The sequence below is a fragment of the Homarus americanus genome, unplaced genomic scaffold, assembly GCF_018991925.1.
Source record: "Homarus americanus isolate GMGI-L3 unplaced genomic scaffold, GMGI_Hamer_2.0 scaffold30535, whole genome shotgun sequence".
Taxonomy (NCBI): Eukaryota; Metazoa; Arthropoda; class Malacostraca; order Decapoda; family Nephropidae; genus Homarus; species Homarus americanus.
The window spans coordinates 14,717,281-14,742,198 of record NW_024732440.1 but is presented as its reverse complement, the minus strand read 5'-3'; the positions used below and the strand labels follow the sequence as shown (position 1 = coordinate 14,742,198).

At 42.2% G+C, this 24,918-nt stretch overlaps 2 protein-coding genes across 6 annotated transcripts in view; both read left to right on the top strand.

The window, feature by feature from the left end:
• The first annotated feature begins 1,263 nt into the window (after window positions 1–1,263).
• Window positions 1,264–15,002, top strand: LOC121868858 (ankyrin repeat domain-containing protein 16-like). Of its 2 annotated transcripts, XM_042369847.1 has the most exons (7): window positions 1,270–1,502; window positions 4,191–4,342; window positions 6,920–7,041; window positions 8,898–9,152; window positions 12,213–12,494; window positions 12,871–12,978; window positions 14,794–15,002. In XM_042369847.1, the coding sequence occupies exons 1-7, from the start codon at window positions 1,482–1,484 to the stop codon at window positions 14,964–14,966; spliced, it is 1,113 nt and encodes a 370-aa protein (XP_042225781.1). In that variant the 5' UTR covers window positions 1,270–1,481; the 3' UTR covers window positions 14,967–15,002. The 2 variants fall into 2 exon arrangements, with proteins under 2 accessions (XP_042225782.1, XP_042225781.1); XM_042369848.1 differs by lacking the exon at window positions 8,898–9,152 and having other exon boundaries at window positions 1,264–1,502.
• A 9,141-nt stretch (window positions 15,003–24,143) lies between these two features.
• The window catches only part of LOC121868856 (L-fucose kinase-like), a 43,375-nt gene continuing 42,600 nt past the window's right edge, over window positions 24,144–24,918 (top strand). For 2 of the 4 annotated variants that reach the window (XR_006089471.1, XM_042369844.1), the window contains exon 1: window positions 24,144–24,324. The gene's annotated coding sequence lies outside the window, so the exon portion shown is untranslated. The remainder of the gene's footprint in view (window positions 24,325–24,918) is intronic. The other 2 variants (XM_042369846.1, XM_042369843.1) reach the window with 1 other exon arrangement.

Here is a 24,918-nt window from a genome sequence, read left to right as displayed (position 1 = left end):
GCTTTTGTCTGACAATGAAGACAAACTATTTAATATATATATATATATATATATATATATATATATATATATATATATATATATATATATATATATATATATATATATATATATATATATATATAAAATTGAGTCACTGTGCAATATGTATTTTTTGGCAAGGTCACGGGGAGGGCAAAACTCAAGGCAGCCACTTGGGCATACACACACTCTAGCTACGCCACTGCTCTCTCTGTCCATGTAATCCAGTTGCCTCTGAAGATGTCTTGAATAAAGACGAAAGCTAAGGTGCTCCATTGTTAACCTTTTCCCTGTGTGATTTTATCAAGATTTATCCTATCCACGTTTTTTGTGGATCTACATTATATATATATATATATATATATATATATATATATATATATATATATATATATATATATATATATATATATATATACCTGTTTTGATCTTTTACTTACATTTATCCTCCTCACCACTGATCGTCTTGTTAGCCGCTTGGGCGATCGGTCACGTCTCTGCTGCACACTGTTGGCAAATACTGGGCATGCACCGGCTCCTGAATGTACATGATCCTGCTCGTGTTGGTCAAGTCTGGTCTTGAAAGAGCTCTCACTCGGTGCCGTCACAACACTTTCTGGTAGATTGTTCCAAGAGTTCACAACTTTCACTCCGAAAAAATTTGCCTTCACAGTTTTCTGGACTTGCGGCTTCTTCAATCTTGAGCTGTGACCCCTTATGGGGCGAGCGTCCGCCAGCTCCAAGTAAGGACACTGGACTGTGTAGTGCCCCTTGAGATGCTTATATACCTCAATTAGGTTGCCCGTCTGTTGTATAAGCTCGGCAAGTTCAGGCGCTCCAATGTCTTAGGGTAGCTGTAGTATCGAATTGCAGGCACCAGTCTGGTGGCCCTCCTTTGAACATTTTCAACCAACTGACAGTCCCTAGTATATCTCGGGGACCAGCCGGGATGACAGTACTCCAGATGGGGAAACACTTCACTTTTGAAGATCGTTACGAGGGACGGACCGTCTAGATATCTGAACTACCTTTTTATAAGACCCAATAATTTATTTGCCTGGTTTACCTTAGGCGGTGACCAAGGTTGAGCATCGCTGTGATGTCTGTTTAGGCCCTTAAGTTCCTTTGATTTGTAGGATCTGTAGATACACCCGACAATAAGTCTCTTCCCCTTAATTTAATTTTACACCACTTGGAAGTTGGACTCTTCAAAATATCCTCTCCCTGTACCCTCGCCTGGCTGGCTCTGAGGTCTTGCCGAGCATAGATAACCGATTGCCCAAGGATGAAAGTAAAAATAAAGGTTGTTATTGTCGCTGATATTATTGTGCGCTGGAGGAGCAGTGAACGAGACGGGCAGCAGCCGACTACCATAACAAAAACAAGAGGTTGCGTTATCGTGTGTTGACGATGTCCTGTCAGGGCGGATCTCTTACGTGCTTCTTTTACTTATACAAGTGATGTCTACCCACTCTGACACGGTGAGATTTTAAACGGTCAATTTATAGTCTTGCACCGGTCTTTCTTTCGCTGTTATTAATGTGTATTTCGTAATGTTTAGACAATTCTAAGACATTTTTCTTCTATGATATTCCCACCGGAAATTAAGGATAACCGAGATATTAAATTATCAATATTATTTCATTTGCCCTGTCAAGTTTTGCCACTGTCAGTTTCTAACATCTCATCCAGTTGCTTCAAAGTCTTCAGGAGTAAGTTCCTGTTGATGAGACATCACAAGCTCTTCCACATCATCCTCCTCCACTTCGAGTCCCATTGAATGACCAAGGGACACAATCTCCTTGTCCAACTCTGTTTCTTCCTCAAATCCCTCAAAATCATGGACTGCTGTTGGCCACAGTGTTTTCCATGCAGAATTCAGGGATCGACTGGAGACTTCTTGCCATGATGACACAATCAATTTTGCAGCCTCCAGGATGTTGTATTGCATCTTCCAGAACTGTGCCAGTGAGAGATCAGGATCAGTGGCAGTTGCCTGATGACACCTTCTAAACATTTTCTTCATGTACAGCTTCTTGAAGTTGCTGATTACATTCTGGTCCATTGGCTGCATAATTGATGTAGTATTGGGGGGCAAAAACAACAAAGTCAAATTGAACCTCCAAAGTGCTGGCAAGTTCAGGGTCATGACCAGGGGCATTATCCAGAAGGAGAAGAGCCTTTGAAGGGAGTTTATTGGTGGTCAGGTAGCTCTTCACAGAAGGGCAAAACACCTCAACATCCCATTCATTAAAGAGCTGTCTTGTTACCCATGCCTTACGGTTGGACTTCCAATAAACTCCAAGTTGTCCTCTTACCACCTTTTGTTGCTTGAACACCCTGGGGTTTTCAGAGTGGTAGACAAGCATAGGCTTCAGTCGGAAATCCCCTGAAACATTGGCACCAAGCAATAGAGTGAGACGGTCCTTCATGGGTTTATGCCCAGTTAAAGAGGCTTCATCTCTGGTGATGAATGTACTTTTGGGCATTTTCTTCCAGAACAGCCCAGTTTCATCCACATTGAACACTTGCTGTGGAAGATAATTTTCTTCATCCACCAGTTCCTTAAACTCCACTACAAATTTTGCTGCTCCTTCTTTATCTACACTGGCAGCCTCACCATGCCTAACAACACTAAAAATGTCACTTTTCTTAAATTTCTCAAACCAGCCCTTGCTGGCCCTAAACTTTTCAAACTCAGTTTCAGAATAACTAGGTTGCTCTTCCTTCAAATGTTCGTAAATTTCCCTGGCTCTTTCACAAATAAATTCAGTAGAAATTGAATCTCCTTTCATTTGTTTTTCCTTAATCCAAATAAGAAGTAACCTCTCTGTTTCTGCAATTAATGATCTACCTTTAAACACTCTGGTAGATTTATCTCTCACTTTCACTTCTTTAAATTTGTCTTTCTGCGAAAGAATTGTCGACACAGTTGATGCCGACATGCCATATTCTTTACTAAGCACATTTGTTCTAATGCCTTCTTCATGTTTCTTAATGATTTCCTGTTTCACTTGAATTGAAATCGCCTTTCTAGATTTCTTTGGACCCATGCTGGATTCAATACAGTAATTTCACCACTAAAATTTTAAGTTCACTTGCTGTAATTAAAGATTATTTTATTTAAATCAACACTACACTGCGCTATATATTGTCAATATGTTAGCTAAAGTTCAGAATGACCAATAATTGTACTGTAAAAAGTAAAAATACTCTGTGTTCAAGAGACCCACAAGCAAGATGTTTCCTCCACTGAACAGAGACACAAACAGATGCCTTGGTGGGTGAGTGAAGTGGCTGATGGGCGCATCAAAAACTAGTTCCATGGACTGCAATTATATTAAATAAGTGTTAAAATGAGTACCTGTAATAATTTTAATATAAAACTTGGAAAATATTGAATAGCACAACCTTCTTGATATTTACTCCAATGGAAACAAATGTAAGCCCTAGAACCGATTACTGTATTGGCGGACTAACCTACCAGCCGATGAGCAAGCCAAAACATGTTGACATGTTTTCGTAAGAATTTCGTTTATCAAATTTTTGTTCGTTAACCGAATTGAAGATTCTTATGGAAAGTAATTCGTTAACCAAAGCGTTCGTTAACCGAGGGACCACTGTCGTAAAATAAAATTAATTGGAATAGCTAATTTCCAGTCTTGAATAGTTGGCTTATTCGGTTTCATTTCATTTTATTATCAAGAGTTTTTAGATTTTAGGATTAGTTATGAGCTATCCTGTTTCAATTTAGGGCAAACTCTTTTTCCCTATTGATATTACAGTATACAAGTATTGGTGTCTGTTGGGTGTGGGAAATAACTACTGTAGTGTGATAGGTCTCAGAATGTATGGCATCTTCTTCTGGGAATGACTTTAGATACTGTACATCATAAAATACATCCCTTAAGGACATTTTCCTTCGTGAATATTCACATTTATGTTTTCAATTTTCTCCCAGTGTTTAGATGATTGTGATGTTGGTAAAGTTTAGTGTAGGCCAGTTCACTCAGCATGTGTTTTCAGACCTCTACATAGATTTTGATGAAGTCAAAGTGTACCAGGAGTAGTTAAAAATGTGATACAGTACAGTAGAAGGCAAATTTTAATCTGGTTTAGATTACAGTATTTCAGAATGTGCAGTAGTCATAAAAGTCATTTAATTTCAGGATGTTCTGTCTGCAGTGCAAAGGGGTGACCTGAACTGGCTGGAAAAATACACATCTGAAAATGAAGTAGACTGGCGGACTTGTATTCACCGTAAATCTGGTGACACTGCTCTTCACATTGCTGCAGTAGCTGGCTGTACACAAATCATGAGGTTTGCCACTTATCAATTACCAGTTCATTGCTAAGAGCCACATATGAGTATTTTAAGAAAATACTGTACTGTATACAATCAATAAAACAAGTATCGACCAAGCAACCACCCTGCCATGTGTAACAATATGAAACATCGTGCCTTTCCTATGACTCCTTGAAGGTGCAGATGCCATATCAGTGATGTTTGAAGAGTGAGAACACAAGCAGAGGACAAAGTGTGGAGAGACAGCCAGCGTGCACCTGACTACAACAATAACAAACACCAAACTGACCAAATGTGAAGTGAGGCGAGAGCGGTAGTAATCGTTACCCACGTGGCTAAATATGCTGAGATTTTCCAAGATAATTTCATATAACTTGGCATATCCTGAGTTATTTTTTAATAAATTCCGAGAGTATAGCTTTGCCGAATTATATAAAATTCCGAGTTACCGAGGGTTTACTGATATTATTTTAGTGGTTACATTACCCTGGTTCAATTACTCATGAACCCAGCAGCCTCCAGAAAGCCAGTGATTTCAACTGGTTGCTCCTGGAGAACTCTGGAAGAATATACAGTACTGTACAGTACAGTTTGTTGAAAAGCTGTCTTGTGTAATGAATGGACAAGAAGCTTTTAGGTGGTAAAGGTGTGATGTACAGGGCTGAGTTGCCATTTAGGCTGTGGATTTTAGGTGACTTGAATTCTGTATCTATTGTGCTTATGGAAGGGATGGTGGCAGAAACACAGTCTTGATAGGTGAACTCTTGTTGATGTGAGAGAGGAGCATATTTGGTGCCAAGCCCTCCATTACAGGATTTGGCTGTAGTTTATTGATTGAGGAGGATGTTTTTGATTATGAATGTGTTTGTTGGTTTTCTTAATTTGTATTCATTATTATTACAGTATTATTATTATTATTATTATATTTTTGCCCCCCAGGCCCTGATGTGGGACATTGACTTGTGCCCTGGTGGGCTAATCCCATAGAAAAAGAAAGAAAAAAATTAGAGCGGTCAAAAATGTCAGATAGTGTGACGATGATTGACTGTATCTCTGAGTCTGTAGGAGCTGGCCATCCTTGGCCGTGAAAAAATACTTAAAAGTTCAGTAAAACAAAAAGCTCGATCTGCCTTCAGTGTTTGCCCAAATTGGGTGATGTGCATGCTTACATTATAAATATCAGCATCAAATCTACGCAAACACTATTTTCTTGTACAATGCATATTGTTTTTCACTTAACACTCTTGGGTTTGGGTATAGGCACTCTCCTGTAAGACACTCAGGGTCTGGCCTGTTACTCACCTCACCACACTTAACTGTTTTGTAAAATTGTCTACAATCAGTTTTATATGAGTAATCACGATAAAATAATCATTTCTATACATAAGTGCGAGCAGAAGGCATCAGGAGGCACCACACTATCACTAGACACAACTTTAAAAAAATAAAAATTCTGATTATTTATGAGAGGATTTTTCCATTATTATTTATTTGTATGTGTTTTATGTGTGTGTGTGTCTACACACACACACACACACACACACACACATATACAGTATACAGTATATCATGAAAACTGTTTTTTAGAAAAAATACATTTATTTTTTATTTATTTAAATTTTTTCCAAGATTTGTGTCATTGTTGAGACATGTCATTACTCAGGTGTCCGGTACTTGGTATATTTACTGTATGTAGAAAATTATTCTGTACAGTATTCTTAAATTTCTTAGTACAGTAGTACCCCGATTTACTCGGTCAATTGAACCCATGGGGTACTGCGGAAAGTGAGAACCGCGTAAAGTGAACAACAGAACATATGGGATTAATTCCAATAGAGACTGGCCCGACCCCCAAATCCACTTTTTCAGACACAATACCTACGTTGTAGTAAAAATTACATCTTAATTTTATGATGGTATGCACACACACAATTATTAATTAAGAGAAATATCAATAATATTAGTTTTTTTAACACTTACATTAGTAGAAAAGATGGCTGGGCACACAGGGATGGGGTTTGGTTCCGAGGCAGAGAGCAGATTATTGGCCCTCATCTGTATCACTTGTATCAATTGTATCACTATCCACCACATAGGCTTGCAGGGCCTCTTTGTCAAACCCCTCAAAGTCCATACAAGTCCATATCCTCACTATCACTATCACTGACTTAGGCCGGCTGTGGTGGGTGGCGGGTGAAGAACTCGGTAATGTTTTGATGACTGGGCGACCTTGTGCGCATCCTGCCCGCACCACTTCCCGCGTATATGAGTAGATGCACCGCGGAAAGTGAAAGTTCGGTTCTGGCGAGGCACCGCGTAAATGAGAAATCGCGGAAAGTGAAACCGCGTAAAGCGGGGTAATACTGTACTGGTATTAGAAGGTAAAGATAGTGAGTTGTGCCTATGGAAGATTACCAGTGTTCATAGTAAAAGTATGAGACCAAAAGGGAGAGTTTCATCTGAATTGATAATTAATCTTTGTTAACAGGTAAATTTCTTTAATTTTAAAATACAGTATTATGTGCAAGATATATAAAGGCTCATTAACTTTAAGTAGTCATTTATTTTTAATAATTGGACTTCATTTTACAGTTGGCTTCTTGCAAATGGTTGTGATGTGTGCCTGGAGAAACAGAATATGGATGGCAAGAGACCATTGCACTCAGCAGCTCAGGCAATGCACTTCCCCATTGTGAAGATCCTTTTAGATCATGGTAAAGACTTTGTCGTGCTGTATATTCATAATATTTCTTCTATAGTAGAGGTATAATAATCCTAATTGGTTTAAGCGGGAGGCCCATTACTGGTATGTATATTGAAGGGTTAACTGCACCTCTTGTATACTTTTCTTCTGTCTTTTGTGTTCCTTTTGTCTTCCTAGCTGCCTTTTTTTCCATTCTTCCCAGCTCTCTATTTTTGTGTTCTTCTCTTCCCTGCTGTCATCCTGTTCTATACCACTAAATTAAGATCATCCTTTACCTCCTGAAGTACAGCTACTCCTCGACTTACGACCACCTTCGACATACAACCGCCCCAGTTGGACCAATTTTTTCAAATTACGTATTTTCGAGTCCCGACATTAGTGATTTTGCTGTGTACTAACAAAATTTTCGTTTGTAATTCCCTTTAAAATGGCTGGCATACATAGAAGTGAGAGTTTTGTGGTACTGAGACACCCATTTTAGATTCTCTATGTATATTATCTTCACATTTTCGACTTACGACCAATTCGACTTATGACCTGAATTTGGGTCCCTAACCCCGTCGTAAGTCGAGGAGTGGTTGTATTATCATGGTGATGAGCCCTGGTTTGCAAGTGTGAATGTTTTCTTGTCACAGTATTGGTTTATTTTCCTGTCATTCAGTATGTTTCATTATGGGTCCTTCAGATTTCTTTCAAACTTATCTCCTCCACCTACACATGGGCATGAACATGCTTGCTTGAATTTGTGCATACGTGTGTGTGTGATAGACAGAGGACTTATAATTGGAAATGTAAAGGAGAAAGATAAGAAATTTTGAGATACATAGTTGAGAGAAGAGGTTAGGTGATTGATCAGAAAATTGTGCTTTATGGTAGGACACAGACAGTTGTGTGTGATAGGAATTGCCTTCCATATTAATCTTCAATTTGGTTAACGAAAAAAATTCGGTCAACGAATTCCTTATGAATTCCTCTCAACATGTTTTCGCTTGCTCACCAGCTGGAATATTCGTCTGCCAATACAGTAATCGGTTCTAGGGCTTAAATTCTTTCCCATTTGAGTAAATATCAAGAAGGTTGTACTATTCAATAATTTTCCAAGTTTTATATTAAAATTTTTAGTCATTTTAACAATTAGTTAACATAATTGAAGTACAGGAAACTAGTTTTTAGTGTGCCAAACAGCCACTTGACTCACTCAGCATGGCGTCAGTTTTTGTCTCTGCTCAGTGGAGGTAACATCTTGCTTGAGACTCTCTTGAACATAAACTATTTTTACGTTTTTACAGTACAATTATTGGTCATTCTGAAATTTATTTTACATATTGACAATATATAGTGCAGTGCAATGTTGATTTAAAGAAAATATCTTGAATTACACCTAGTGAACTTAAAATTTTATGGGTGAAATGACGGCATGAAGCATAGGGTGATTTCTCTTCCACCCCACTTCCTTCTCTTCTCCCTTCTCCTCCACCCCCACTTCTAATTCCCATCATCATCATCATCAACCAGGAGCCTTCTACATACACACCTCAAAATAAGTGTACTTTACTGCAATTTTTTTTTACTTTGTATGTAATTTTCAGTGAGCTGGAACCAATTACCCAAAATCCCATTGAAACAACGGTTTCAGTTAACGAAATTTTCGGTTAACGAACGACCTTCTGGAACGAATTGTGTTCGTGAACCGAGGGACCTCTGTACTTTTGCATAAAAATTTGATCATAAAAATTTGCACTACTGTATACTCGAGTGTATAAGGTAATTTATAATTTTATAAATGTGACTTGTTTTCTTTATTTGTTGTACCTTATAATTATTATCAGCCATGACTTCATATTATGCAGTACATCATTATTCCAGGAGCAACTGTAGACCCCATAAAGCGTGGTGACTGGACGCCACTAATGCTAGCATGCGCCAAAAGATGCCTCAAGGTGATCCAGCTTCTTGTAGAACATGGAGCTAATCTTCGCTGGGTTAACAAAGATGGCTGGACAAGCTTCTTAATTGCTTGCAGAGAAGGATTTGAGTGTATAGTTAATTATTTACTGGATGTTGACAGTTCACTGTGGAATACTGTCAGTAACAATGGTAGAACTCCTTTGCACACAGCAGGTGAGTTAAAATGGCAAAATCTCTAGATACTGTAGTGGTTTTTTCCAAATTTTTTTGACATTGACTTATGCAAATATGTACTGCAACCAAAATATTGACAATTCATATCTGAAATTTCAGGAAATGTTTATTAGGTTTAAGTATCTCAACACTCCTCAAATCAAGAATGTTTCTGTAGTGTTGTGTGGAATTTTCTCTTATTAGTTATCATATATTCTTTATTTTAACTTCAAAATTGTCTTATTAGCAGTGTAAATAAAACTCCTTATAATTTTTATGAACAACAGTGTTTCTAAAGTCATATAAGGTAAAACTCATTAATTTTTACTATCAAGATACTGTATAAATAATTAATTATGATTGTTGAAGTTCTCACACCTGTGATGAGCTTAAAAGTTACAACAAATATATAACTACCGGTAATAGTAAAGAACTTAATGGCACGCCTGGCTGGGGGGGGGGGACCAGTACAGTGAGTGTATGAGAGATGGCTGGGGGAGATAGTTTCACCTCTTCCACCTGTGCCTCTCTCGGCCTCAGTTTCCGCGTGTACTCAGCAGGGTAGGGGATTTGGGTTGTGTGCCTCTGCTGACCAACCCTTAGCAACAGTTGGTAAAAGGTCAGTCAGCAGAGACAGCACATCCTAGCAGTGTGTACACTATTTTGCATAAAATAAGTTTTTTATGCTTTCAATACTTTTCCTAAATATTCTCTGCTTAAATCAACTTGACAATCAGTGACAAAGATGATAAAGTAAACTTACAGTATAGTGGTTGTGTGGTGCGCATTTAAACTGAAATAGGCCTAACGAGCCAAGTCACCAGATACACTATTGATAAACTGCCCACTGCTTCAACAATTATGATCACCTCCCACACAGAATACACACCCATGCTCTTCATAATTCTTATTTTATAGTTTTATATTATATTTTCTTTATTTCTAAGTCATATTAGAGTATTGAAATGATTTTTTCACAACCTCACTTATCTGCAATTGATATTTTAACATCCCTATTTGATTTTCACAAAGCAAACCCTGCATAGTCATAAAGAAAAATTACAATACCCTACAGTAATGTTTCAAACTACAGTACTCAGGCTCGCTTCAGGTCTCATATTCTGCTATAAGGCCCGCTTCACAAGAGTGTGTGTGTTTTTTCACACGTGAGGATCCAAGCAGTTTATAAATTAACGAAGTTCAGTGGGACATTCATACGGAGCACGCGCACCCATAACAGCCAGGTGAGTTGCCCGTGGCTGCCGGGCAGCTGTCGAACATCTCGTAAAGTAGCAGAGATAGAACATAATGATGTCAGGTAATACACATTATGGGACATTCCACATGGATTATAAAAGACAGGGAGTTTAAGTTTTTCCACTTATAAATGCCACCGACTTGACTTAACAGAATATAACTTGTATTGCTGGAATTCTTGCAAGATGGCGATTAATTTGAGTGTAAACATTCCTTAGTTTGCACTAGACATAAAAATTATAGTAATTAACTTAGTACATTTGAGTACAGGTTATGATAATTTATGCTGTTGCTCAGCAGTTGTGGTTGCAGTTTCGAAGCTTCGTGACATCACTAGTGTATAATGAGTTTCCATATGCCCAGTTGTCTGAGTGCAAAAGTAGCCAAATTGAGCCATCATTTTTACTTGTGTCCAAAGAAATGTATACAGTGGTTCCTCGGTTAACGAACACAATTTGTTCCAGAAGGTCGTTCGTTAACCGAAAATTTTGTTAACCGAAACCATTGTTTCAATGGGATTTTGGGTAATTGGTTCCAACTCACCGAAAATTACACACAAAGTAAAAAAAAATGCAGTAAAGTACACTTACTTTGAGGTGTGTCTGTAGAAGGATCCTGGTTGATGATGATGATGATGGGAATTAGAAGTGGGGGTGGAGAAGGGAGAAGAGAAGGAAGTGGGGTGGAAGAAAAATCACCCCATGTTTCATGCCGTCATTTCACCCATAAAATTTTAAGTTCAAGATTATTTTCTTTAAATCAACACTGCACTGCACTATATATTGTCAATATGTAAAATATATTTCAGAATGACCAATAATTGTACTGTAAAAACGTAAAAATAGTTTATGTTCAAGAGAGCCACAAGCAAGATGTTACCTCCACTGACCAGAGATACAAACTGACGCTTTGCTGGGTGAGTCAAGTGGCTGATTGGCACACCAAAAACTAGTTTCCTGTACTGCAATTATGTTAAATAAGTGTTAAAATGACTAAAAATTTTAATATAAAACATGGAAAATTATTGAATAGTACAAACTTCTTGATATTTACTCAAATGGGAACGAATTTAAGCCCTAGAACCGATTACTGTATTGGCGAACTAATATTCCAGCTGGTGAGCAAGCGAAAACATGTTGACATGATTTTGTAAAAATTTCGTTAACTGAATTTTTGTTTGTTAACCAAATTGAAGATTCTTATGGAAAGTAATTCGTTAACCGAAATTTTTTTAAATGAGGCGTTCGTTAACCGAGGGATCACTGTATTCCCTTTATGTGTTTGCCCTTAGGACAATTATTTCTTTTACCACTATTGTACATATGTGTGTGTGTGTGTGTGTGTTTGTGTGTGTGTGTGTGTGTGTGTGTGTGTGTGTGTGTGTGTGTGTGTGTGTGTGTGTGTGTGTGTGTGTGTGTGTGTAGACACCCACACACACACACACACACACACACACCTTGCGGGATGCCATAAAACTCATGGGCTTCCTGTCCCGGCCGTGAAAATGGCGCCAACTTTAAAACTCCGCAGACATTCTTGGGTACATCCAGTGTGTCATCCGCGAATAATCGAAGACCGCAATTTATAGGGGAATGCTGTACTGTAACCTTGCAAGCAGTTTGGAGTTCTTTTAAGTGCTGCTTTGCTGGGATCTTTTATGTCATTGATTTCAATAATGCTTACCTGGTACTCAGGATTGTATTATTATTCAGACACATCTTGATTGCTAAGGCACAAATTGATTAGATGTGCAGTTCTATAGTATATTGCCATAATACAGATTGAATGAAATTTTTGTTTCAGCTATGCATGGACATGAATCTGTAGTCAAAATTCTGTTACACCGAGGCAACTACAAGAAGGATGAAGATGATGCATGTGGCAACACCCCTTTAATGGAGGCTTTCCGTATGGGACATTTGAACATTGCCCGATTGCTCATCATTGAACACGGGACAGATATTAAAGTCCGTGACAAAACTGGACGAACTGCATTTCATATTGCAGCTGAAGCTGGTCAATTAGAAAGTGTTAAAACTTTGATTGAAACATATGGAGTAGATGTGAATCTTTTGTCAGATGCAGGTAAGGTATGATAATTGTTGTTCTTGTGTCATGTTATTCCAAGGTATTTTATGTGTTCAGCTAGGGAGAGATAAGTGAGGAGTTACTGTGTACCTTAATTTGTACTTGCACCTATATTTTTAAATAAGCCATCTTAATCTGGGTTTAATTCACTCTACCCTAATCACTTTGAATTTAACATTTAGCAAACTAAATTTCAAATGCTGTATTGTATAGTGATTTCAATATGTGTCATGCATGTATCATGCACAAACATGTCCATCTCAAGCATTAGAAATGCTGCTATATTTTACCATTGCATGTATCATGTCATTTCATCCTTGTTCACAGTAAATAATATTTGGGTAAGGCAGTCAAGTTTATTTTCAACTTTCAGGGTCATCGGCTGTACATTGTGCTGCCAGAGAGGGACAGACTGAAGTTGTAGTATTTCTGATAAAAATGGGATGCAAAGTCAGTATAAAAGACAACAATGGCAGGACAGGTAAGAATCAATGTAGCTGAATTTCATATGTCTGGTTAGCAAAGACATTCAATTAACATATGGTTGGCCTTGCTATAATATAGTTAGTTATTGTATAGAGTAGTAGCTACCGTATTTTAAGGCATAAAGCCATACCTGCAACATATATTTTTCATAAATCGCTCATAGGAGCGATTTTGGCTTGTGCAGGACAAAAGACCCTTGTCATTGACTCGATGAGTATAATTCGGTCAAAACCTGTTGAATACATTTCACATAGTATAACAACTGCTGATACATCAGGACACAGTTTGAATAATACGATCAATATACGGTACAGTACATAAATACAGTCGGCCCTTAACATACGCGGGGGTTAGGTAACAGAGATACCCGTGAATGTTAAAAATCTGTGTACTATTGCTGCCCCCCCCCCCTAAAAAACTCCTGGCCCCCCATGTCCTTATTTACCGTATATACCTGTGTGTAGTTCGAGTTTTTAAGACCAAATTATTTGGCAAAAAATTGGGGGTCGACCTCTAAACGGGTAATAGTTTCGTTAGGTTGAAATTATTTACCAGTAACTACCAGTAAACAATGGAAACAACGCACCAACGCACCACCAGCTGTGAGTGTCGGTACAGTTGCCAGGGCAGATCTCTTGCGTCATCATAGCAAGCCCAAAGTAGCCAAATGCATGGTATGGTATGCACAGGACGATGTAAAATATAAAGAATTCATTTTTTAAAGTTTATTTATAGATACTGTACATAAATTTTTGTTCATTACATTTGAAACATCAATCTTTGTTAATTAAATTTGAAACAAAAGAAAACTACGATACCGTATTTTCATTAAAATATTACATCACAAGTACAGTATATTTTACCTTAACTGTGACTGAATGAATATATTCTCAGAAATAAATATGGAAATGTAATATTTTGGCTGAAATGACATACATATTACAGTGGAAAGTGGGATAAAATCATGAAGAAAACAATGACTCGCTTTCTTTCGTTGCTCAAAAGATTTTACCGTAATCGCTTTTCGAATGGTTTTCAGTTAAAAAACTGTTGTACTGTACATGTCTTTGCACACGAGTTAGCTGGCTTAGTGGGGAAGCGGGAGGACAGCTGGGCAGTTGGTGGTGAAGGGGGAGCGTTGCAGAGGTAGCGTTGCCGTTGCTATGGTAAACAGGGAATACAGATGGTAAATGGCGACTATGTTAAACTTTCATTTGGCTTTTATTTACTGGTTTGGCAATACAGTATTTTTTGTTGTAACTTGTTTATTGATAATATTTTTATTTATTCCTCAAATTTACGGGTACTGTATACTGTATATTGTTTTAAGAAAACTGCGGCTACAGTAAGAAAATACACACAAGTTTTTCCTAAATACTCCCTGCTAAAATGGGGGGGGGGATCTTATATGGCCGTGTGTATATGCTATAAATTACAGTAGTTAATATGATTTTTTTTTTTTTTAATTTATCCCAACTTCCCCTACATCTTACTTACTGTAGGTAAGTAAAATTAATATGTTAGTATTTAAAGACAGTAGCTCAGGTTCACCAGCAACCTAACAAAAATATATATCTAAGAAAACTTATTTTTCACCTCAATAAAAAAAATTGATTAGTGGACTAGTACTTTTATTATTCAGCTTTTCTAAAAGAAAGAAAAGATGCCACTGCTGCTCTGCCACCATCTTTGTTTACAGGAGCATCAGGGTGTATTGTTGTAGTCCGAACATTTCATAGACATTAATAATAATGCTATTACATTTCACACTCACCAGTTTTAATTTATATCATATTATATTTGCTTATAGCACTGTGGATGGCCTGTGCATCAAGGAAGAATACATGTGCAAAGAAACTGGTAGACTTTGGAGCTCAGGATATAGCGGATAATAAGGGCATATCACCATCTCAACTTATGCCAATATATCATCTCTCTCCAGTCACACTACCAAACACAGAGGACCTGTTCAGCACTTCCTAGAATCCCATTTGTAGTCAAGTCTGGAGGGGGGGGACTGATTCTCTCCCATGGGTGATGACACGAGCTAAAACTGAAAGGTCAACCCACAATATTATGCTTTAAAGCAGAGCCATGTGAGGCCAGAGCAGCAAATGGGTTAATGTTATGGCAAAGACTCTTACACCCGGAGTTTTAATAACCCTCCTTCTATCTTCGGTGAAGGACCTGCAGGTAGGAGTCGTTCCCTCTGTGGTACAGTAATAGCTGCTAGCTAGAATCCTTCTTAACTGGAACACCATAGCCAGAATTGAAATTTTCTTGGAAAATTGTTCCCAAAGCTGCAATTAATGGGAAAATTCTGGCTTTGGGAAAGATTTCCCAAGGAACACATTTTTCATGAAATTTCCGAGAAAACTTTCCCTGTACCCGGAAAATTCCAGGATGGTTTTTCCGGTTTGAGATGAAAATTGCACATTTTCTGGAAGTTTGTAGAAATTTTCGGTACCTGGAAGATTCCAGGAATATGGGATTTTTCCGAGCTTTGGGTGGTGAAATAATGCATCATTCTGAAAAACGAGAAATTTCCATAAAATATATATGGGCATTTTATTGGCTAGAAATCTTAAAATGGATAAAACCAAATATCACTGGTAGGACATCGTCACTAAACTTAATGCAACATATACAGTAATATCTCCGTTAGCTGAATCCCTCAAACCTGGAACTCTCCGATAGCCGGAATTGAAATTTGCTCGGAAAAGCTTAGATTTTGGCCTCCCCAAGACTCTGCACTGGTCCTTCGGACGGCAGACGTCGCTCAACCCATTCTCGATTTCGACTTCCTTACCTTCCACACCTGCGTTTCGACCCAAGCAACCTCTGCCTCATCCTCGAGCCTACATCACACATGATCCGGGGTACATGTGCTGCGGTCACCGACACCATCACATGCTTCTTTCCGTCGAATGAGTTCTCCTCCCTGCTCAAGGAGTTCAATGAACTTTTCTCAACCCGAGTCTCTCCACCACCACATCGAGACTACAGGACCTCCAGTCTTCACGCCGCCACGTTCGTCCCTGAAAACACAGCCAAGGCGGAATTCAACAGACTCCTGCAAGACGGCATCATTCGACTTCACAGCCAATATCCAATGATTGGAGGATATACGACAACTACAGAGCCCTTAACCTCGTCACCGAACCTAACAGGTACCCTATCCCGCATGTCCAGGGCTTTCACCACAACCCACAGCATGACATCTTCTCGAAGATCGACTTGGAGCGTGCTTTCCACCAGATTCCAGTGGCACCTGCAGATACCCAGAAGACAGCCATCACCACTGTTCGGTCTCTTCGAGTATGCCTACATGAGTTTTGAATTACACAATGCAGCTCAGACCTTCCAGAGGTACGTGAACCACATTCTTCGCGACCTTGACTTTGTCACTGTCTATATAGACGACATTCTTGTCACATCTCCGACGCCTGCCAAGCATCATCACCACCTACAGCTCCTTCTCCAACACCCGCAGAACAACATTTCTGTGAGCCCCCTTTTCATCCTCAGGTACCTACTGCTCCAGATCCTACTCTTGATGAGGATCCTGCTCCTGATGAGGATCCTGCTCCTGATGAGGATCCTGCCCCCGATGAAAATCTTGCACCTGGCCCTGTGAACCCAGACATCCCACCCAGCGACCCCGAGGACTTTGCACCTGTTACGAGAGAAGCATCACATTCCTCGTCCGTACCTTCCTCCGCTCACCCTTCTAATATCTACAACCCTCCTCCTCCAGATGCTTTTCCTCCTGCTTCTCCGACAGATTATGTGTCATTCGACGGAGTCGTCACTCGTAGCGGCCGAGTGGTTCACATCCCCGCTTGCTATGCCTCACCAGTGGGATATGAGCCTGCCTTCAACAAGTTTCCTGCAGCACCCGGAGGGGAGGGGAGTATTGTAGTGGCTAACTCTCCCTTCAACTACTCAGCCATCCTCGCTTCAGCCAATCAACGGCGCCTCTCTTACCATAGCCATCCGTCCTTGAGTCGCTCGCTGATTGGCCAGCTGCCGTCATCGCCTCATGGCCTTTTTATATCACACCTCCATTCCTGAGTAGTCAGGATTGTATAAATACCCCCTTGCCTCATCGGGAAAGTCATTCTACTCCACGCTCTCTAGCTGACAAGACCTCCTCTCCAGAAGTGCCTCAACCACACACCAACTCCCCAGCATCCTACTGCAGTGTACATACAATATACGTGGAGTTACGCTATCCTGAGTTTCCTTCCTCACCTCCATCTTAAGTGCGAGATCTCCCTTAAGTTACCTGTGTATGTGGTCCTAAAGAATGAGAAAGTTGACACCTAAAAGAAAGAGAAAATTGACTAACTGCACCACATACACACGCTACAACTTTCTTCTCGCAATGGCAGTTTCTTCGTCCTGTTGGGACATATGATACACCTCCTTACCGTTGGCACGTCCCAGGTACAGTCTCTTACACTTCGTGATATTGAATCTTAGCAGCCATTTCTTTGACCATTCTTGAAGCTCACAGAGATCCTTCTGCAGCTCTTCACAGTCTGCTTGGGTCTGCTCTGGGTATTAATAAAGAACAGCCCAAATGACCGAACGGCTAATAAGTTGGTTAGTGGTGAAAATAGATAAGAATATAAATAAACTTGTAGGGTTACTGTTACCGCCACAGTAGAATAAACTAGAATGGAAGAAGAGGGGGGGAGGACAGGAGAGAGACAGAGGGAGTGTTGACAACGAGCTTTGCTGAGGTGTTAAGTGAGAAATAGATGGCCTGTGGGGTTCAGGTTGTTTGGTTCACACTCGGGTGGAATGGAGAAAGGAAACTCACAATGTGCTCTCTATATACATGTTGTATTGGATGTACAATGCAGCTTGGTGCTGGGAAGACAGCATGGTTACAAGCGTGATGTAGAGAGAGCTGGTTGGTGAGGACGCTCAGAGAAGGACAGCTTGTGGGTCGCCAGGCTCGTGAGGAGAGGACCGCCAGGGAGGAAGGGAGACGCCAGGCAGGGCGGAGGAGGAGGTGTTGCTGGCTGGTTGGTGTAGGTAGAAAGAGACAGGTCACCACGAGGTCAGGTCTTAAATAGCGGGGGTAGGCGTGGCTTAGTAGTTGACCCCCGCTCCGTGATGTATGGCGGCGCTGGTTGACCTAGACCACGAGGCATACACTGGGGAATTGGTGGGGTCGGCTAGGCAGCGACAAACAGCGTTTGTAGGGGAGAAATCCACTACAGGCCTCCCTCCGACTGACTAGCTCGATCAGTCACTAGCTGTCCAGTGAGCCATCAAGTCAGGGAGTTAATAAGTACTACATTAGACCCGAAACACGTAAGTTTTATACGGTTTAACACCATACTCTACTCAAATATATTATATGTAGTCGTTAATAGTGATGGAACATATGATTGAATTAATTATCTCATATGTAACATATGTAATTTGTACTCTGCAGGTTTTGACCGAATAAAGAACAATCAAGTCCTACGTGCAAGGGTCTCATTATCCCACAGTCGCTCATTGGGCGGTTAAAGTTACCATACGTCCATATTTTCCCGGACATGTCCTTTTTTGGTCATTAATTCTCCGTCCGGCAAGAATTTTTCAATACATGTACAGTATCTCAAAACGTCTGGGATTTTACCCTATTATTTCTCCAAATGTTTCGATGCAAAATTGACCATGAGATAAAAGTAAGAATAAAATATTAATTGGTTCTTGGGAAAAGAGATTGTTGATTAAGAATTATTATTCGAGAGGGAGATGTACAATTTTTCCCAAAACCCCCTGCCCTGGTTATCTGTGTCCGTACTGTGAACAGTAGCGTTTGTTTGTATTTATTTTGTTATCCCTAACAGAACTAAAGTCAAAACTAAAGTGTTTTTCACTTGGTAGAAGAATGGGATGTTGAGTGCTTGGTATGTAGACCACTGGCAAGGATACTGGTTATAATCATTGTCCGCTGGTACTTACGTCTCTGTGGCAAATAAAGGCAAAATAATTACAAACTCACATGGACTCAGACAAGTACAAGAAAGCAGTTCAAGGAGAGAGCATATCAAAAAATTGACAGAATTTTTTTTCTTTTTACGGGCATTAGCCCACCCGGAACAGGTAATGACCCACATTAGGGCCTGGAAGGCGAAAAATAATAATAATAATTATTGGTATGAGATTGCTATTCATAACTCAGGATGGAATGGAGAAAAGGAAACTCGCTAATGTGCTTTATATACATGCTAGCTGGATGTACAATGCAGCTTGGTGCGAAGTGGTGGTTACAAGTGATGTAGAGAGAGCTGGTTGGGTGAGGACGCCAGGAGAAGGATAGCCAGGGTCGCCATGTTTCAGCTGGAAGGAGAGGACCGCCAGTGGTGGCGGAGGAAGTTGCTGGTGGCTGTAGGCAGAAAGAGCTGGACAGATCAACATGAGGTTTGGCCCAATAAGGGGGAAGGGAGTGAAGGAAAGCTGGACTGGCCCAGGTGAGCAAGGGCGTTGGTTGACCCAGACCAGGCATACACTGGGGAATTGGTGGGCCTGCTAGGTAAGGTTAAACAGCGCGAGAGGGGAGAATTCCACACAATACTCCCCCTTCCTCCAGGTTGTGTAGGAGACTTGTTGTCTGGGTAGGGGCTGAAGCAAATATGTGAGGCAGACCGGGTGGTGCGTGCCCCTATGTGAGACAACGGTGCGATGGCGTGGATGAGCCGGTCGTTGGGGGAGCAACTGTCTAGATATTACAATATCTGTGGAGAGAGAGGGAGAATAAGGGTGTGTGGAGGCGAGGACGTTGTGTTTTCACGGTAGTGCCTCGAGTCAGATGCGCCTGCTGGGGTGTGTGGGGCTCTGTCAGTGAGCAGGGGCTGTGTCAGCAGCAGCGAGGGCTCGTGATAACAGCAAATGGGGTCTGACAACAGCAGCAGGGTGCAGGACACAGGGAGGCCTGAGGGAGGTGTGGGGGTCCCATCAGAGTCAGAGTCGGACGGCGGGCGGCAGGGTTACTGCTGGGCCGGGGTCGGCGTCTGAGGCAGGACGGGTGTGCTGTCGGTAGGACGGCAAGCTGGGATGGTGGAAGAGAGCTGGCGTTCAATAGAGTAGCAGGAGTTTCTAGGTTGTCTAACCCTGCGTGGAAAACAGCTGTAGAGTCGGCGCGGTGCTGCTTGCAGGATGCCTGAAGCCCTTCCATGCTACTAAAGACTGGGAGCGATCAGTTTTCCATCCTGTGTGAGTGCGACTGGGGTCACCATTTCAGGGGGTATGAGATTACTTGGTCTGCCACCAGGATGGAATGGAGAGAAACCGCCAATGTGTTTTCAGTATACATGTTGTGGCTGATGGGCCAATGCAGTTTAAAAGGAAGGCTGCAGACACAGCAAAGGTGATGTAGAGAGCTTGTTGGTGAGACGCTCAGAGAAGACAGTTGCAAGCCTGCCATGCAAAGGGTGAGAGGAATTAAAAGGAGGAGGTGTTGGCTGCGCCAGTAGGAAAGAGCCACAGATCACCACGAGGTCAGGTCTAAATAGCAGGGGTGAAGTGGCTAGCAGTTGACCCCGCCTGTGGTGTATGGCGGCGTTGGCTAATTTGTATTCAGAATGAGGCATACACTGGGGAATTGGTGGGGTCGGTTAGGAAGCGACAAACAGAAGCGTTTAGAAAGAATTTATCATAATATTCCTCCGTTGTAGGAGACTTATTAGTTCGCAGGGTTGCAGGAAGTACATGTGAGGCAGAACAGGAAGCGTGCGTGCGGCTCTGGCGTGGCATACCCGCGATGGCGTGGACAGACGGTCATGTATAAACTGCTCCAGATGCTAAATATCGTTAAAGAGCAGGAGAGGAGAATATGCGTGAGGCGATGAATGTTAGGCTTTCACGGGCAGGTACCGAGTCGCCAGATGCGCCTGGGTGTGGGGCCTGGGGCCGAGCAGGGCTGTAAATAAAGCATCGGCATGAGGGCTCGCACAGCCTGGGTCCACAACAGCAGCAGGGTGCAGGACACAGCAGGGGAGCACCTGAGGGAGGTGAGGGTGTGTGGGTCTGCACCAGCCTGAGAGGCTGCATCAGGGGCGGCAGGGGTTACTGCAGTTTCTGGGGTCGGCGTCTGAGAGGACGGGTGTGTTGCTGGAAGGAGGAGCGACTGTCTGCTTAGAGTAGCAGAGCTGCTCTAGGGTGTCTGACCTGTAGAGACAGGGCTGTGAGAAATGATGAGCTGTAGTGGATAATAGCTGTCTTCTCCATGTTGCTTAAAGATTGGGAGCTAGATTATTTCTCCATCCTGTAGCAAGTGAATTCTGGGGTCACCATTTCAGGGTAAGGAGATTGTTGTTCACAGATGGAATGAGAAAGGAAACTGGCCAATGTGCTCTATATGATGTTGTATTGGATAATGAAAGTTGGGGAAGGCAGCATGTTACAAGGGTGACATGTAGAGAGAGCTGGGTTGGTGAGACGCTCAGAGAAGGATAGCTTAGGGTTGCCATGTTTGCAAAGTGGGAGGAGAGGACTCTCGTCAAAGGTGTTGAGGAGGTGCTGGACAGGCTGCAGGTAGAAAGAGCCACAGATCACTACGAGGTCAGGTCTTAAAATAAGTGGGGGTAGGGTGTGGCTAGCAGTTGACCCTGCCCGTGGTGTATGGTGGCGCTGGTTGACCTGAACTAATGCAGGCATACACTGGGAATTGTGGGGTCGGCGAGGGCCAAACAGCGTTTAGGAGAATTTACCACAATACCCCCTTCCCTCCAGGTTGTGTAGGAGACTGTTGTCTGCAGGGTTTTACAGTGCTGGATGTGAGTGGTGAACTGGTTTATGGAGACAAATTACATGGGCGTGATGAGCCGGTCGCTGGCATTAGTAACCGTCTAGATGCTGTCAATATCTGTAGAGAGAGGAGAACAAGGGAGAAGATGAATGTTGTGCTTCTCACGGCAGGTATCATCAGATGCGCCTGCTGGGGGGGCCCAACAGAGCAGGGATGTGTCAGCAGAGCGATGTATGAGTGCCTGTGACAGCAGTGCCGGGTCCACAACAGCAGCAGGGTGCAGGACATTAGCAGGGAGCACCCTGAGGGAGAAAAGAGGGGGTGTGTGGGTTCAAGACTAGGGAACAGAGGCCGTGACTGGCGTGCAGGGCTGGCCTGCTGGGCCGGGTCGGGCGCTGGAGGCAGGACGGTGTGCTGGGCTCTAGGACGTGAAAGCTGGGGACAGAAGGAGGAGTTGTGTCTGCTTAGGAGTAGCAGAGCTGTTTCTGAAGGTTCAACCTGCGGTGTAGAAACAGTGCAGCCAGAGCCACAGCCAGCTTCTCAGGATGTTTGTCTTCCATGGTTGCTGAAGACTGGAGCGTGATTGCTTTCTCCATCCCGTGTGAGTGCGAACTGGGGCCTATTTGTAAGGCGAGATTGTTTGGTCTCACACCAGGATGGAATGGAGAAAGGAAACTCACAATGTGCTCTCATATATGTGTTGTATTGATGTACAATGCAGCTTGAGGTTGGAAGGCAGCATGGTTACAAGCGTGATGCAGAGAGAGCTGGCTGGTGAGATGCCCAGGCGACAGCCAGTCGCCATGCCTGCCAGCGGAGAGAGAGGACTGCCAGGCAGGCGGAGTGAGGTGTTACGGTTGGCTGGCATGGTAGGCAGAAAAGAGTTGTATTACAGATCACGAGGCCAGGCCCAAATAGCAGGGGTAGGCGTGGCTTAGCAGCGACCCCCTGCTCCGGTGGTGCATGGTGCTGGCTGACTCCCAGACCACTTGAGGCACACACTGTGAATTGGTGGCCCATTAGGTGAAAGCGACAAACAGTGCTGCAGGGGGAGGTTCCACAGAGCCCCCCTTCCCTCCGTTGCTGTGTAGGAGACTTGTTGTCTGCAGGCTGCATAGCACATGTGAGGCAGAACAGGCGGTGCGCGTGCCTCATGTGAGACAACGGCGATGGCGTGATGAGCCATTGCTGGGGGACAACTGTCTAGGATACACAATATCTAGAGTTATAGAGAGGGAGAATAAGGGTGTGTGGGATAAGGATAGCTGCAGCCTCTGGCAGGTACCGAGTCGCCAGATGCGCCCTGCCAGTGTGTGGCTGTCAGGAGCAGGCCAGCACGGATTAGTGCATGCAGCTGGGTCCACAACAGCAGGTGCAGGATATTAAAGGTGAGTACCTGAGGGAGAAAAGAGGTGTGTGGGTCCGCACTCAGGAACAGAGGCCGCATCAGGGGCAGGGAAGCGATCTGTTGCCGGGGTCGGCGTCTGAGGCAGGACGGTGTGTTGCTGGAAGAGGAGCGACTGTCTGCTTAGAGTAGCAGAGCTGCTCTAGGGTGTCTGACTCCATGTGTGGTGGAGACATAGCTGTAGAGTCGACAAAAAGTGAGCTGCTTGAGTATACAGTCTCCAGCGTTGCTTTCTGAAGACTGGAGCGATCATTTCTCCTCCATCCTCTGTGAGTGCGAATCGGGGGTCACCATTTGTGTATGAGATTGTTTGTCTACACTCAGATGGAAATTTGAGAAAGGAAACTCACAATGTGCTCTTTGTTGATGCCAATGCAGCTGGTGCTGGGAAGGCATACAGAGAGCTGGTTGTGAGGACGTCAGAGGAAGGGCAGGGTCACAGCGCAAGTCAGCTAGCGGGAGAGAGAGAGAGGACCGCCAGGCAGGCGGAGGAGGAGGAGGTGTTGCTGGCTGCGGCTGTAGGTAGAAAGAGCGACAGATCACCACGAGGTCAGGTCTTAAATAGCGGGGGTAGGCGTGGCTTAGCAGTTGACCCCCGCTCCGTGGTGTATGGCGGCGCTGGTTGACCTAGACCACGAGGCATACACTGGGGAATTGGTGGGGTCGGCTAGGCAGCGACAAACAGCGTTTGTAGGGGAGAATTCCACTACAATAATAATAATAATATCTATTATTATTATTATTACAACAATTAATACAAATAAAATAATCAAAATAATAACCATAAATAAATAGAAAATTGAAAAAATAAATCAAGAGTGAGAAATTATATACATTATATATGTTGTGTTGTCCAAGTAAGAGAAACAATGTAGACCCTGCAAGTGTGTGTAAATGAGGCAGAAAGTTAGTTCAGCAACCTGGGTCTTGGTCACATGTGGCAGCAGGGTCTACCACAACACATGCTGCCAATATCTTCCAGGCGGTAGTACCTCCCTGTCTGGTACCTGCCTACTACCTGTAACATTATATAACATTAATACATTGCGAATGTCTTTTTTTTATGTTCTAAAGTTAACCCTAAATAAAGTATATATTTTGGTATGGCAACTTTCCCCCCTGGTGATGGCGTCCACGTTGTGATCAGCTGACTCGAGGGTGACGTGGAGAGAACTTTAAAGGTATATATGATGCTAACTATTGACAGCTATTTATACATATTAAAATACATGACAGTCTTTGTGGTGCATATATAGCTGTAGTTATATCAGTAACGTGTAGTGACAATATAAAGCTTTTACTATATTGATACCATAGGCGTTTCACCCCCAACCATCACTCACTAAGGCACGTATATGTTACATTACCTGTATATTAAAGTAATGCATTGTAGTTAGAGATTGAGGTCAAGATTTACAAGTTGCCACCACCTAATTGGCGCTGGAAATTAATTTTTTTCTCTATCCCCATATATGACTCAATAATTCAGGTGTGTAGTGGATAGTTTGATGTGACCGGATAAATTCTTACTAACACTATTTTACTTAGCTGGTCACGGCAAAAATCCACTGCCATATAGTATTATCATCTTTTTGGTCATACAGCAAACATTTGGATTTTAAGTTCAGGTTTGGTTTGGTTAGGTTAGGTTTGGTTGAAATTATGGTTTTCCGATGTTTTTTTTTGTGTTTTGAGTGACTTCTAAATAGGTGCATGATCAAAACAATAATTTTACCTACTATATATCAAAAATCTCCTGCTGGTAAAAGTTATAT

Excerpts from the sequence above, each read along its gene's own strand:
- LOC121868858 (XM_042369847.1), top strand. The coding sequence starts at position 1,482 with ATGTCTACCCACTCTGACACG. Across the intron at positions 4,343-6,919 it reads GGCTGTACACAAATCATGAG|TTGGCTTCTTGCAAATGGTT; the intron begins GTTTGCCACTTA and ends TTCATTTTACAG. Across the intron at positions 12,495-12,870 it reads GAATCTTTTGTCAGATGCAG|GGTCATCGGCTGTACATTGT; the intron begins GTAAGGTATGAT and ends TTCAACTTTCAG.